The 15,090-nt window shown below is 38.0% G+C and overlaps 1 protein-coding gene across 2 annotated transcripts in view; it reads left to right on the forward strand.

Moving 5' to 3' along the window:
* ric1 (RIC1 homolog, RAB6A GEF complex partner 1) overlaps positions 1-14,831 on the forward strand; it is a 32,680-nt gene extending 17,849 nt beyond the window's left edge. For both annotated transcript variants that reach the window (XM_052536536.1, XM_052536537.1), the window contains exons 9-26: positions 892-1,036; positions 1,172-1,220; positions 2,096-2,236; positions 2,403-2,600; positions 2,690-2,728; positions 5,288-5,398; positions 5,501-5,590; positions 5,672-5,832; positions 6,849-6,987; positions 7,094-7,210; positions 8,068-8,781; positions 9,135-9,293; positions 9,379-9,512; positions 10,250-10,536; positions 11,083-11,283; positions 11,416-11,593; positions 11,666-11,854; positions 12,632-14,831. In XM_052536536.1, the coding sequence (XP_052392496.1) occupies positions 892-1,036; positions 1,172-1,220; positions 2,096-2,236; positions 2,403-2,600; positions 2,690-2,728; positions 5,288-5,398; positions 5,501-5,590; positions 5,672-5,832; positions 6,849-6,987; positions 7,094-7,210; positions 8,068-8,781; positions 9,135-9,293; positions 9,379-9,512; positions 10,250-10,536; positions 11,083-11,283; positions 11,416-11,593; positions 11,666-11,854; positions 12,632-12,917 (3,338 nt within the window). In that variant the 3' untranslated portion in view covers positions 12,918-14,831. The remainder of the gene's footprint in view (positions 1-891; positions 1,037-1,171; positions 1,221-2,095; positions 2,237-2,402; positions 2,601-2,689; positions 2,729-5,287; positions 5,399-5,500; positions 5,591-5,671; positions 5,833-6,848; positions 6,988-7,093; positions 7,211-8,067; positions 8,782-9,134; positions 9,294-9,378; positions 9,513-10,249; positions 10,537-11,082; positions 11,284-11,415; positions 11,594-11,665; positions 11,855-12,631) is intronic.
* The last annotated feature ends 259 nt before the right edge of the window (positions 14,832-15,090 follow it).

Consider the following 15,090-nt stretch of genomic DNA (forward strand, 5'->3'; position numbering starts at 1 on the left):
TTATTATTATATATATATATAATTATTATTATTATATATATATATATATATATATATATATATATATATATATATATATATATATATATATATATATAATAATTATTATTATTATTATTATATATATATATAATTATTATTATTATATATATATATATATATATATTTTTTTTTTTTGCAATGGGAATTTTTAACTTTAAGATTTAGAATTTATTTTCTTTTTATATTTTACTTGCTATGAAAATATCCATGGTAGCTGGTATGCCATTAAATTATTTAATATAAAAAATAAAGATAATATTTTTCAATAATTTAATAACTTTTGTTTTACATTTGGTTGATCAATATTCAGAGCAGTGTTATTTTAGTATTATTTATATACTATTACAGTATTTATTCACGTTTTGAATTAGGTTTTTTTATGTGCTTCTGTCAGTTTTATTAGATTTTGTATTTTTATTTTTTGTTTTAATTTATTTCATTTTTAGTGTTCTTTCCCATAAGATGTTTAATTTACTTTTATTTTATGTTATATATATAAAATCATATATATATATATATATATATATATATATATATATTATTATGATTTTATATATATATATATATATATATATATATATATATATATATATATATACATATATACATATATACATATATACATATATATATATATATATATATATATATATATATATATATATATATATATATAATATATATTTTTATATATAATATATATATATATATTTTTTGTATAAATAAAGATATTGGGGAAAAAGAACACCAAACCAAAAACATTTGACATGTTCCATCATGTAGTCCACCTGAATCTTTCTCGGCTGATTTGAGCATGTACATGTTGTTCTCTCTGCGCTCCTGTCCCAGATATCTGGAATAAGACGGGTCCTGTGAAGATGCTGCGCTGGTCTCCGGACTGCAGTGTGGTGATGGTGACGTGGGACTGTGGAGGTCTGTCTCTGTGGAGTGTGTTTGGAGCTCATCTCTTCTGCACACTCGGGGAGGACTTCGCGTGAGTCTCACCAACACAGTCACGTCACTGATTTACTGAGTCAGAAATACGTTTGTCAAACCATCAACATGAAAGTTGAATCTGACAGCGACAGCACTCATGATTTCTGTATTTCTTGATGTTTTTCTGATGCAGCTATCGCTCAGACGGCACTAAGAAAGAGCCTCTGAAGATCAGCTCTATGGTGAGTGTGCAAGCATGGGCTTTTATTAATCAGCTCTACTTCTTTTTTGAACAGTTTTGATTCTGTGTGTTTATTGTAATGCATCAGTGTTATCCTAGTATCATTGATATACTACTATAGTTTAAATATATATATATATTTTAAATGGATTTTATATTTATATATTTGGTTTTCATTTTAATGTTTAGATTTTAGTCAAAATGTAATTTTAATGATGTCTGTATTTTTTATTACGTTTTAGTTTAATTATTTTAATATTGCAATGTTTTTTTTGTTTAGTTTTTTGTGGTTAGCGTGTGAACTAGTCGAAATAATACATTTAAATATAAAAAAAAGTAGTTTATTTCTTTAAGTAATACAATTATTATTTTGTTATTTTATTTATTTGTTTTAGTTAAGTGGTTTAGATAGTGGTTGACCGATATTTGGCCAAGGCTGATATATTGGTCTATATTTGCCTTTTTTATTTATCTATTTTTAATATTATTTTTTTATAATTCAAACTTGTTCATGCTGACGTGTCGGAAGCAGGACTTTTATTTTTACTTGTTTATTTTTTTATTATTTTTCCTTTTTTTTTTTTTTTTTCTAAGTACTATATAAATATATCAATATGTATTTTTTATTTATTTATTGATAAACACTTATGAATGTATTTTTACTACCGTATATTTAAAGTTTGATTATTATACATATATATCGGCCATTGGCCACCCTGCTCTATACGTTATCGGTATCGGTCATCCAAGAAATCTAGCCATCAAACACTAAACTATGGTGTCAGCAATGCAAGGATCATGGGATTGGTTCTCAGGGAATGCATTGAGTGTAATGTAGTCACAGGATGACTGTGAGAGCATGTGAATGTGTTTTAGAGCTGGGGTGTGGAGGGATATCATCTGTGGGTGATCAGCAGCACTGTTCCCGACGGAGCGGAAGGAGATGACAAACTCCAGCAGGCCGGGATTCTGCAGTTTCAGTTCATTAAGAGCGCGCTGACGGTCAACCCGTGCACGGTGAGAGAAACACACACGCTTCACATTCTTAACAGGGATACTTTGATGCTAAAAAATGCATCTCCTCTGTGTTTTTGCTGTTAATGCACGTGCAACATGATCAGTTGTGTGCAAGCGATCAAGAAGAGTCCGAGTTGTCTGACAGTGAGGTTTTCCATGTGATCAGAGTAATCAGGAGCAGGTGTTGCTCCAAGGGGAGGATCGTCTGTATCTGACCTGTGGAGACCCGACCCAGGCTCACAGTGTGTCTGAGAAGAGCTCGTCTCGGGACAGTGGCAGTCCTGTGCCCCGGCCGTCAGCGTCCGCCCCTCTCTCTCAGGGTCTCAGCACTTTACTGGGCCACAAGCACTGGCAGGTGGTTCAGGTACAGGATCACACGCTCCCAGCTCAAACACATTCACTGAATACATGGGAAACAAAGTGAGTCTGACTTGTGATTTCCTCTCTCTGCAGATTCACAGCACATATCTAGAGACAAACTGGCCCATCAGAGTAAGAACCGTCGTTTAACTTTTAAAAGAGAATTGTTCAGCCTAAAAAAATACAATTTGTTGAAAATGTGCTCACCCTCAGGCCATCGATGAGATGAGTGTTTCTTCATTAGGTTTTAGAAATGTAGCATCGCATTAGTGTCTCATCAGTGAATGGGTGCCGTCAGAATGAGTCCAAACAGCTGATAAAAACATCACAATAATCCACAGCACTCCAGTCCATCAGTTAATGTCTGGAGAAACCAAAAGCTGAAACAGATCCATCAAGACATTTTTAACTTTATGAGTAATAACTAACACAATCCATCTCCTGTTGTTTCTACATCAAAATCCAGCCACATATTTGTTTAGAACTGTTTAAACAGTGCTTGATCTGTGCAGATTTCTCTCCTGATTCAGACCAAAACACTTTTTCACTGGAGGAAGCATTATTATTAGGGCCGGGAGTCGATTAAAAAAATTAATCTAATTAATTAGAGGCTTTGTAATTAATTAATCGAAATTAATCGCATATAAATATTTGACCTGAGAACAGTGAGAAGTAATTTTTTTCACATGGATTTATAGTATACCATTGAATAATGACTGAATACATAAGCTTAAGCAACAAAATATTGTTTATTTTTGTTCAACCAAGTCTAGCAGACCAGTGCAATTTTTGCCATTAAGTGTAGCAATAGCATATTTAGAAACAATTTAGAAATAGTACATTTCAGAAATTCAGGAATCTTATAGGTGCTGGAACCTCCTGTAAACTGTTTTTTAACACAATACTGTCAAGTACATTCAGAACATTGGAAACACTGACTATTAGAAAACATCTCTCTGTTGCTTCAGAGGCCATAACATACTAAGTCCAACTCTCAATAACCTTGGCCAAAACAATAAAGAGTTCAACATAAACTGTTGCACCAACAAAATAATACATAGTTCAACATAAAGTGTAAAGCTAGCTGCTATATGTTTTGAGTTGAGGTGGTACTTGAGGTTCGATGTGCTGCAGTGATATGCGAACGCTAGTTGGTGCTCCAGTATAATCGGTCCGCCGAAACTCATCCGGTGAGAAACGTTCCGCAGTGCAAAAATAAGTTATTAAAAATGCGGGATTTTTTTTCTGTAATTAAATAATCTTAGTTAACGCATTATTTTTTGTGTAATTAATTAATCTCAATTAACGCGTTAAAGTCCCGGCCCTAATTATTATAGATTACGGAGTCATAATTTAGTTAAAAACAACTTTGTTAACTGATAGACTGGAGTGGTGTAGATTACTTGTGGATTATTGTGATGTTATTTGTTATCAGCTGTTTAACTCTCATTCTGACGGCACCCATTCACTAGATCAGTGGTTTTCAACCTGTGGTCCGCGGCCCCCTAGTGGAGGTGGGCCGCCAATTATTTTCTGTTCATTTCCAGTCCATTCTAGGGCTGTGCGATTAAAAGTAAAACGTCCTAAAATCACGATTTGAGCGTGCGCATATGCCGAACTCCAGGTTCACACACTGTGATGCGCCTTTTTTCTGAGCCAATGTTGACGGATCAGAGCGTTCTCACTGCGGTAAAAGGCTAGAAATAAAAACGTGCGAAAATAATTCATGTCTAACACATGAGCATAGAGTGAATTTGTTAGTGAACAGGATGCAGTTTAAGTGAGAGGAGACACGTTTTAAGTGTGCACACTCTCTCCTCGCAAAGCAGCGTGTATCTGAGCAAGCACGACCGGTTTTGTGACAGAGCAAAGGAAATCTGCTGCGAACAGAGAGATTCGCACTCGTGCATTATTTTAATGTGCTTTCGCGTTATATTTATGCGCTCTCACTGCTGACCGCATACACATACTGTATACACACTGCAAACACCTGAGGCACCGCTACAATTAATGAGCTCTATGAACAATGCATGGCAAAAAAAAGTCCCTGTATACAGGATTTATTTATTTTATTTTATTTTTTTTTTGCCACAAGTCTATACATTTTTTTACATCTTCACTATAGTGATAATTTTGACTTATTTCTGTTCTAGAGATGTTACAACTTTTTGATAAAGCTCTGATTGGTTTTCTTTTGGAAATATGTTTCAAATTAATCCTGAATGCATTTATGACTGTAAAAGCACAATTGCAAAATTGATCAAAAAAATCGCGATAGTTTTTTTTTTTGTCCATATCGCAAAGCCCTAGTTTATTCAATAAATATAGTTTAAAATCTAGCTTCTGAGTACTAAGTTATTAACCTAACAATAGCGGGGTCAGTTAATTTTTTTGAAGTGGGCCGCGCAAACATATGTGTTTGGTTGTGTGGGCCGCGAGTTGAAAAAGGTTGGGAACCACTGCACTAAATTAAGTCTACTCTACATATGTTAGTTTCTAGCCTTGTTTTGTAGTTTTGGACTCACACACACACTCCTGCTGCTGTAACTCTTATACTTAAATATTTAAATGACCTCTGTTTTGATTGGATAGTGCTTATGTACTGGTGTTGTTGACTCTGTGATATGTGAATATGGGAGTTTATCCTGATGCGAGCGGTTGATCTTTGTGTGTGTGTGTGTGTGTGTGTAGTTCGCAGCTATAGACTGGTCTGGTCAGTGTGTGGCTGTAGCTGGACGCCGTGGGATTGCACATTACTCATTATACACCAGGAAATGGAAACTGTTCGGTAACGTCACACAGGTAGGTCTTTTCAATTGAAAGGAAAATAAGTCCTGAGGGAGCATGTGGTGGAAGCTTTCTAACATTGTGTGTGTGTGTGTGTGTGTGTGTGTGTGTGTTCAGGAGCAGAATATGTCTGTGACGGGAGGTCTCGCGTGGTGGAACGACTTTGTTGTTGTTGCCTGTTATAATTTCATTGACCGGCAGGAAGAGGCAAGAGCACTTCAGTGAATATTCCTGTCTTTTATCAGTGGTGACTGAACTGTTCATTGATGAATTGATGTGTGTTTTCAGCTGAGGTTATACGTGCGCTCGTCTAACCTGGATAACGCGTTTGCCAGCGTCACTAAACTTCACGCCAGCACGCTTCTGCTGAACGTGTTTCGTGACGTGGTGATCGTGTTCAGAGCCGACTGCTCCATCTGTCTTTACAGCATCCAGAGACGACACGACAGGTGACACACTCTCACACACATGGAGGAGCAATAGCTGAATCCTCAATCAGTGTTTCAGTCTAAAAACACAGTTAGTATTAAACCATGTGATAACATTCACAAAACTAGTACTACATTTAAATGGTTAAATTTAATTTATTGTTGCATGTGTGTAAAAAGCAAAAAGCTAATAATCTGAAACAAAATGTGTATTTTTATTATTATTACTATATTTACAAATATTTTGATTAAATACTTATTTTTTTGCTTTTTACACACTTGCAACAAAATATACAGATGTACAATTTAGCATGTCCAAATGTCTGTCTATGTATGCTATTTATTTATTTATTTATATTGTTTACTAATAAAATACTCTTTATTTAAATGTATGTTATTTTTTTTTCATTTGCAAAAAAAAAGCATTCTACAAATTATTCTATGTAGCTGTTATTTTTTATTTATTGTTCATTTTTATTGATTTGTTTTTTATTTTGTCAAATTTTCAAACAAATTAGCATTTTCAGATATCTCTATTTATACGTGTTTATTTATTTGAAATTATTTTTCAGTTTTATAAAAAAAAAAATAATAATAATAATACAAATTAGCATTTCCAAATTCCACTATGTAGGTGTTTTTTTTGGGGGGGGGGGGATTTTTTTATTGATTTATTATCATTTAAATTAATTTTTTATTGTTATTAAAAGAAATTACATTTGCAAATGTCTCATTGTGTATGTTGTTCTTTTTTTTTTTTTTTACATTTATTTATTTTATTTTGTTACTATTTTTTATATTAAATATTACCATTATTATCTTTTCTGAATGAAATAATGCAACAATGTTTTTCCAAACTTTGATTTTCACAAACGGCTGTTTCGTAATAATGGAAGATGAGTCAGTAGAAAGAGTGGAGTGTATCTGATGAATAATTGTATTTGTGTCTCTTATTTCGAATGTGATGCTTCATAGATATGACCCAGATGTTTGGATGGATGTGTGTTTCTTATATTTCTTGATTGTTGTGTGTTCAGTTCGAGTCCGTCGGTCAGTGTGGAGCTGCTGCAGGAGGTGTCCATGTCCCGCTATATTCCTCACCCCGGTCTGGTGGTGTCTGTGACCCTCACATCAGTCCGGACAGAGACCGGCATCACACTCAAAGCCCCGCAGCAGGTACACACACACACAGACACACACACACACACACACACACACACACACACACACACACACACACACACACATGTATTCATACTCATGAGGTGTATGTGTGTGTCAGGCCTGTTCGGCGGAGAGTATCCTGTTGAATTTGGCCGGTCAGCTGATCATGCTGCAGAGAGACCGATCCGGTCCACAGGTACGAGAGAAGGACACACCGGCCAATCAGACGAAGCTGGTGAGTTCGATGCCCGCCCTTCGTCCTGCTCTCATTGTGTGCATCTGTCTAGTTACAAAACTAAAAATCCCATTCATTTGCTCCATAGAGGAATAGTTTTTTTTACAATAATCTATTATTTCAGCTTATTTAAAAAATTATCACATTTAACAACTGGTGAAAAACTACATTACCCATGATTCCGCAGAGAAATCTCCACCAATATATATACTTACATTTTTATACAGCTTATGCAAAAAAAAGTTAATATAATTTCAATTATATGTGTTTAAAAAATTATTTTTTAATTGTATTATTATGTAAATGTGTATTTTACATTAAGTGTAAAATGTATTATTTCGAAATGCATAACCAACATCTTTAAATCACTAGTTTTATTCTATATTTTATAGTTTTATGTTTTTTATCTCATTCGTTTTAATTTGGTTTTATATTAATCCATTGTTTTTATTTAGATAAAGTCATTCACAAAGTTTCATGGAATTGTAATTCTTTCTCTAAAGAGTAGCCGGTAGCCATTGACTTCAATTGTATGTTTTTTTTTTTTCTTCAATACTATGGAAGTCAATGGCTACTGGCAACTGTTTGGTTACCAACATTCTTCTAAATATCTTCTTTTGTGTTCAATGATGTAAATGATGACGATATTTTCATTTGGGTTGATCTATCCTTTTAAACGTCTTTTTCCTTCAAATCAAGGTTTGTAATGCTCTGATTCACCTCGCTGCTGATATTTTTTACCTAGCAACTATCCAGATCACCCTAGCAACCCCGTATCATCACTGTTGCACTCTGTGAATGTCATTCTCTGCTGGTGAAGAGATATTTGACTCTCGTTTTCTGTCTTCCTCTGGCAGCTTCCCTTCTGTCCTCCGGTGGTTCTGGCTCAGTGCGTGGAGAACGTCTGGACCACGTGCCGCAGCAACCGCAAGAAACGCCACCTGATGGAGGCTTTATGGCTCTCATGCGGCGAGGCGGGGATGAAGGTGTGGCTTCCTCTGTTCCCCAGAGACCACCGCAAGCCGCACTCGTTCCTGTCGCGCCGGATCATGCTGCCCTTCCACATCAACATCTACCCGCTCACCGTGCTGTTCGAGGACGCGCTGATCCTGGGCGCCTCCAACGAGACGGTGCTGTTCGACGGGACCGGCTCGTCCTCGCTCGAGGCGCTCTTCCCCTTCTGTACGGTGGAGCGGACGTCCCAGATCTACCTCCATCACATCCTGAGACAGCTGCTGGTGCGTAACCTGGGCGAGCAGGCGCTGATGCTGGCGCAGTCCTGTGCCGCGCTGCCGTACTTCCCTCACGTCCTGGAGCTGATGGTGCACGTGGTGCTGGAGGAGGAGGCCACGTCCCGAGAGCCCATCCCTGACCCGCTGCTGCCCACCGTCGCCAAGTTCGTGACAGAGTTCCCGCTCTTCCTGCAGACCATCGTTCACTGCGCACGCAAGACCGAGTACGCGCTGTGGAACTACCTGTTCGCCGCCGTGGGGAACCCCAAAGACCTGTTCGAGGAGTGTCTGATGGCACAGGATCTGGACACGGCCGCGTCCTACCTGATCATCCTGCAGGTGAGGCCAGAACCTACTGATTACAAACAGCACACTTCATTTATATACACTAAAAAACACTGGTTTTCACTCGTGCTGAATGAAGTTATCCTCTTCCATTTTCAGTGCTTTAACCCACTTTAAGTGATTCTGTGGTGTAACAAAACAATTAATGTTTGCTTATTATTACGTAAAATCCTATGATTTTCAATGAATTTTTCAGAACAGATATCAGTCTCTCAAAAATGAAATGCTTAAATTGTCTTGTATCTTATTAAATGTGTATATATATATATATATATATATATATATATATATATATATATATATATATATATATATATATATATATATATATATATTATTCCTCTCAGAACATGGAGGTCCCTGCAGTCAGCCGTCAACATGCCACTCTGCTCTTCAACACGGCTCTGGAACAGGGCAAATGGGATCTGTGTCGTCACATGATCCGCTTCCTCAAGGCCATTGGTTCAGGAGAGAGCGAGACTCCGCCCAGCACACCCACCACACAGGTGAGATGATGATGATGCTGATGATGATGATGGTGCGTGTGGAAGCTCCTGTGGTGACAGCAGGGGTGTGTGCTTGTGTTTACAGGAGCCCTCCACGGGCGGCTTCGAGTTCTTCCGGAACCGCAGCATCAGTTTGTCTCAGTCGGCCGACAGCATCTCCGGAGGGAAGTTCCACCTGCAGAAGACCCTGAGCATGCCGTTCGGCCCGTCCTCCAAAGGGTACAACACAGCATCACCAGACAGGAACTCTCACTCTCTCTCACTTCCTCTCACACTCTCACTCTCACTCTCTCACTCTCTTGCTCACACTCTCGCTCGCTCTCACTCCCTCCTTCTCTCACACTCTTGCTCACTCTCTCGCTCTCTCTCTCACACACTCTCACTCCCTCACACTCACTCTCACACTCTCTCACTCTCACGTTCACACTCTCTCTCACTTTCTCACTCTCACACACTCTCACGTTCACACTCTCACTCTCACACTTTCTCACTCTCTCTCACACTCACTCACACTCTCTCACTCTCACGTTCACACTCTCTCACACTCTCACTCTCACACACTCTCACATTCACACTCTCTCACTTTCTCACTCTCACGTTCACACTCTCTCTCACTCTCACACACTCTCACGTTCACACTCTCTCTCACACTCTCACTCTCACACACTCTCACATTCACACTCTCACACTCCCTCACACACTCTCACGTTCACACTCTCTCTCACTCTCACACACTCTCTCACTCTCGCTCACACTCCCTCGTCCCTCACTCACATTCTCTCACTCCCTCCTCCCTCACTCACATTCTCTTTCACTCTTTCACTCTCTCTTTCTCTCTTTTTGTCTGAATCGCCCTTATCACTAGTGTCTTGTTGTTTGACAAAGTATCAGAGTGACAGTGTGGTGGGCTTATATCCTGTGTGTGTGTGTGTGTGTGTGTGTGTGTGTGTGGTCAGCTGGTGTAAGGACACGGACTCAGCGGAGAATCTCTACATTGATATGATGCTGTGGCGTCACGCGCGGCACCTGCTGGAGCAGGTCAGACTGCGGGATCTGGGCTGTTTCTCCGCCCAGCTGGGCTTCGAGCTGATTGGCTGGCTGTGTCGGGAGCGCATGCGGGTGGCTCGGCTCGACGACTTCGTTACTGCCCTCAAATGCCTGCATAAAGACTTTCTGTGGCCATTTCCTGTAATCCCAGCATGCTCCATTAACTCGCCGCTAAAGAATGGACGTTGTCGTCCAGGTATGTGAATAGTTTTTCTGATCATTGTCACAGGAAACTGGTTTTAAACTGCAAATGTTTCTGTATTGAGCTATGATTCTTTATATTATTTACTTTTATTTTCTCTCTAGAGTTTTATAGAAACTAAATAAAAATAAGAAATAATATTGAAATAAAAAAATATTTTTTAAATTGTGAGTGTGTGTGTGTGTATGTGTATATATATATATATATAATTTTTATTGTTTTATTATTTTCTCTCTAAATTTTTTACATATAATTTAGTCCAAAATAAAACATCAGATTAAAGTTTTTAAATAATTGTTATTTATATATAGAGAGAGAGATTGTTTTTTAAATGTAAATTAAGATTACTTTTATTTTTCAAATTAAGTTTCTCTACATTTTAAATAAATGTAGAAGTAAAAATATATAGTTTTTTTATTACAGTAAGATCAAACATAAGGTTCGTCCTGTATTTAAACAGGCTGTGTTTGTATCCGCTGCACCTTTAAGATGTAATGAGCTGCTATGACTGACGGGTCACATGATCATCTCTCATCGCAGTGTTGAGTTCTCGTTTGCTGAAGTCTCAGTCTGAGGACAGTTTGCTGAACAGTGATATGGACACCACGCCCCCCCAGGTCACCACAGCCAATCACAGATGGCTGGACGGCTTGGGGGCGGTGTCAAAGGAACTGGACTCCGCCTCCTCTCTCGGAGCACCACGGACGCAGGACGCATTTCTCTCTCCTCTCATCAATAAAGGTGAGGGAATAAGATCAGTCTCTCTCTCTCTTTCTGTCTCTCTTTTTCTCTCTCTCTCTCTCTCTCTCTCCATCTCTCTCTCTCTGTCTCTCTCTCTCTACCGGTCTAATATTGTTGTTCTCCGTTTATCAGGAGAGGAGTGCAGCATCGGTTCAGCCACGGACCTCACTGAGACCAGCTCCATGCTGGATGGTGATTGGACGATGGTGGATGAGAATGTCTCCACCCTCAGTCTCAGCCAATCAGAGCTGGAGCACATCTCCATGGAGCTGGCCAATAAAGGTCCTCACAAGAGTCAGGTGCAGCTGCGGTGAGTCCGTCGGTCTGGTGGTCTTTCCCTGCTCAGAGTTCAGAGCTTCACCTGCTGCTCTGCTTGTGTCAGGTATCTGCTGCACGTCTTCATGGAGGCCGGCTGTCTGGAGTGGTGCGTGGTCATCGGGCTGATCTTACGAGATGCCGGCGTCATTAAGCAGGTCGTGGGCTTTTTGGACAGTCCAGAAGTCCCAGCAGAAACGGTCCAGAGCATCCGAGCCGGGCTGATAGCGGTCGACCTCTGGGCCTCGTCTGATTGGTCAGTATCAGCATATAGTAATGATTCATGTATTTGTATAATGTGTTATACAATGAGGGCTAATCATATAAATATAATGGGAAAACATTATATAAAAAAAATTCTTCTTTAAAAAGATATCATTTTTATTTTATTTTAATTTATACAAACCCGACAACAAAGTTGAACGAGTCAGATCAGTCTATCTGTATCTTTTTTTAATCTAAAAAAAAATATATATATAATTTTTTTTTTTTTTTCAATGTAAAGTTTCTATCTGTAAGAGTTTATAATGTTTATTTTAACATTTATTTGATCAAAAATACTGTGAAATATATTGTGAATTATTACTAAATTGAAAAAAAATAAAAAAAGATATATTACAGATTTACTTGAAGAATAGAAAGTATAAAAGTGCATAAGAAAAGCATTTATTTTAATAGAAAATTTTGTGATTTATATATATATATATATATATATATGTATATATATATATATATATATATATAACAAAATTTATACACATTACAAATATTTTTTTTAATTATTATTTTTTTAAATGTAATATTTAAAATAGAAAGAAATCATTTAACATTTTAAAAAAAAATTGATTTGTTGTTTATGTGAAGTCAGTAAAGGTTTCTAAGAACATAAAATCAATCATAATTTGCACATAAAATGACACATTGTCTGTTGCTTTGTCTGAATGTTAGTAAAAGGGAAGCACGTGTGTAATGTTTAGTTGTTCATGATGGCAGTCCGGAGATGACTCTTCTCTCTTCCTGTGTTTGTGGTCAGTCCGGGCTACAAGCCGTTCCTGAGCCTGATTGGTCCTCAGCTGCTGAAGCTGATGGAGGTTCCTGTGGAGCAGGTCCAGCCCGAAGCCTTCCAGCCGGCCGGAGCGTCCAAACTGAGCGATCCGCCTCTGCTGCTGCTGCCCCGAGCCGAGGACCGCGGGGCCGTGACGTCTGCTCACCCGCTGCCTCTGGACGGCCCCCCGGGACCCCCGCTGGACGACCAGGAGCACGAGGAGCAGGAGGACGAGCCGCTGGACGAGGGAACGTACGACTGCACCCTCTCCTGACGCCCCTGTGTGTGTGTGTGTGTGTGCGCGCGTGTGTGTGTGTGTGTTACTCCAGCTCGTCCAGACTGCAGTGTGGTGTGTGTTCCTGTGGTCAAAAGCATCATGTTCTGCTCTTTACACTCTCACACCGCAAAGCAGCACTTTCTCACTTGTTTGTGTTTTCCGGTACAAACAACTAAACCTTCTGAAATCAAAACATCTTGATTTGAACTCTCGCTTTCTGATCAACAAAATAATAAAGATGGAGTGAGTTTAGGCTTAAAGCAGGAAAATAAATCAATAAGTCTTTTTTGCTAATTTTCTTTCTTAAAACAAGAGCAAATATCTGTCAGTAGGGTACAAAAAAGATCATATGCTAGGACACACACATATTTATATATATTGGATTTAATCAAAAACTCACTTTATTTTGATCATTATTTTTCTAACAGGTCACACAATCAATCACATGCAGTATTTATTTTTCTAAATCTTTTTACAAGCAAGATGATAATAAATTTTTTTTTTGATTAGTCTTAAATATGCCATTTTTAATCGCTCTGTTTTTCATTATATCTATATTAGTTTTTTTGTTCTCCTGTTTTAAGCACAAACTCCATTCATTTGGATAATTTTGACTGAATATCATAAGGGCATCAAAAAAGGCTGTTAACAAAGCAAACAAACACATTATGTCAACATTATTTTACAGCCAAGTTAAAAAAAAAAAAAACTTTTTCTTAACTGCGGTTTTTTTTTTTTTTTTTACTTTTGTTCCTTCTAAATATTTTATAAACAAAAAAATTTTTTTTTTTTAAAGCCTAAACCTACTTATTTTTTTTTTTTTATCAGAAAACAAGACTTAAAATCTCATCCAAATGAGCAAAATACAGTCATTTCGTTCCTGATTTAAGAATATTGTGACATTTGTACTGGAAAACAGAAGACCGAACGCCCAGAAAGTGTTTTTATCGCGTGCAGATGAGCATCAGACGTGGCTCAGATCATGATTTCAGGAAGCACACACTGACTCTACTGTTCATGTCTGATGATGATGATGATGATGATGATGGCTTCATGTTTTAATGTTTATTGTGGATGAGGCAGACTTGTGTCAGCTCTTCTCCAGTCTGATCTGATCATGTTTGAAACTGACAGCTTTTTTCTGTTTTTACCCTGCGAGTCTCGCGAGGAGGAGGAGGATATTGAGCTCTTCAAGCGTTTGACACGGTATTATCTTCCAGCCATGATGATGTCATGTTCTGATTATTAATCTCTGATCTCGTCTGACGGCTTCATTGAGAAGGTTTTCTGTATTTATTTGAGCGGCAGGACAAAGAGACGGACGCGGGGTTGAGTTTCTCTCATACTGTGTGTGTTTTATCAAATCCTCAGTATTAAAGTGTTCAGTGTGTGTCATGTTAGCGCTGCCTTCACAACAGACCAATGCCTTTCTATTCTTCGTCTAGTTCCTGTAGCTCTTATGCGTTATTGACAGTTGTCTCGGAGTATTTAGCAGCTTTAATGAGATGCATCTTTATTTTAATGTTTTATTTTCCCCCGAATGGCTCAAGCGAGCAGCTTAGACCGGTCTGATCTGGTTTAAACTGGTTCAGCTGACAAGTGCCCAAAGCCTATAAAACCAGCGCAGTCCGGCCCAGTTTAAGCGGTTTCTTCTCGTCTTGTCGCAGTATTTCTGATGATCATGTTGTTCACAAACCAAAGAGCTCCCGTGTGTGAGATTGACAGACGTGTTCATGGTACAGATTACCCACAATCCCCTCTGATGTCACAGGACTGATGTGACTCTTGAGCTTCTTCAGCTGGACGTTTAACGTTTCTTCTCAATGCAGTGTAAAGAGAGTTTCCTGTACACAACTTTTCTACTGTTTTCTACATTTCCTGTACAGAAAGAACAATAAATTATTTTTTAAACATCGTGTGATCATTTTTTTTCTTTTATATGTATTTAAAGTGTCTTCAAATACGCTAAGGTGGGGTGTATTTTTTATATTTTTCATAATTTATAACATTTATAGACAAACAGGATTTTTATTTCAGATAAATGCTGTTCTTCTGAACTTTGTTCATCTGTGAATCCTGAGAAATCAAATCTATCACAGTTTCCACACAAATATTGAGCAGCACAGCTGTGTTCAACATTAATAATAATCAGAAATGTTTCTTCAGCAGT

This window comes from Carassius gibelio, chromosome A21, assembly GCF_023724105.1.
Source record: "Carassius gibelio isolate Cgi1373 ecotype wild population from Czech Republic chromosome A21, carGib1.2-hapl.c, whole genome shotgun sequence".
In the NCBI taxonomy this organism is placed as follows: Eukaryota; Metazoa; Chordata; class Actinopteri; order Cypriniformes; family Cyprinidae; genus Carassius; species Carassius gibelio.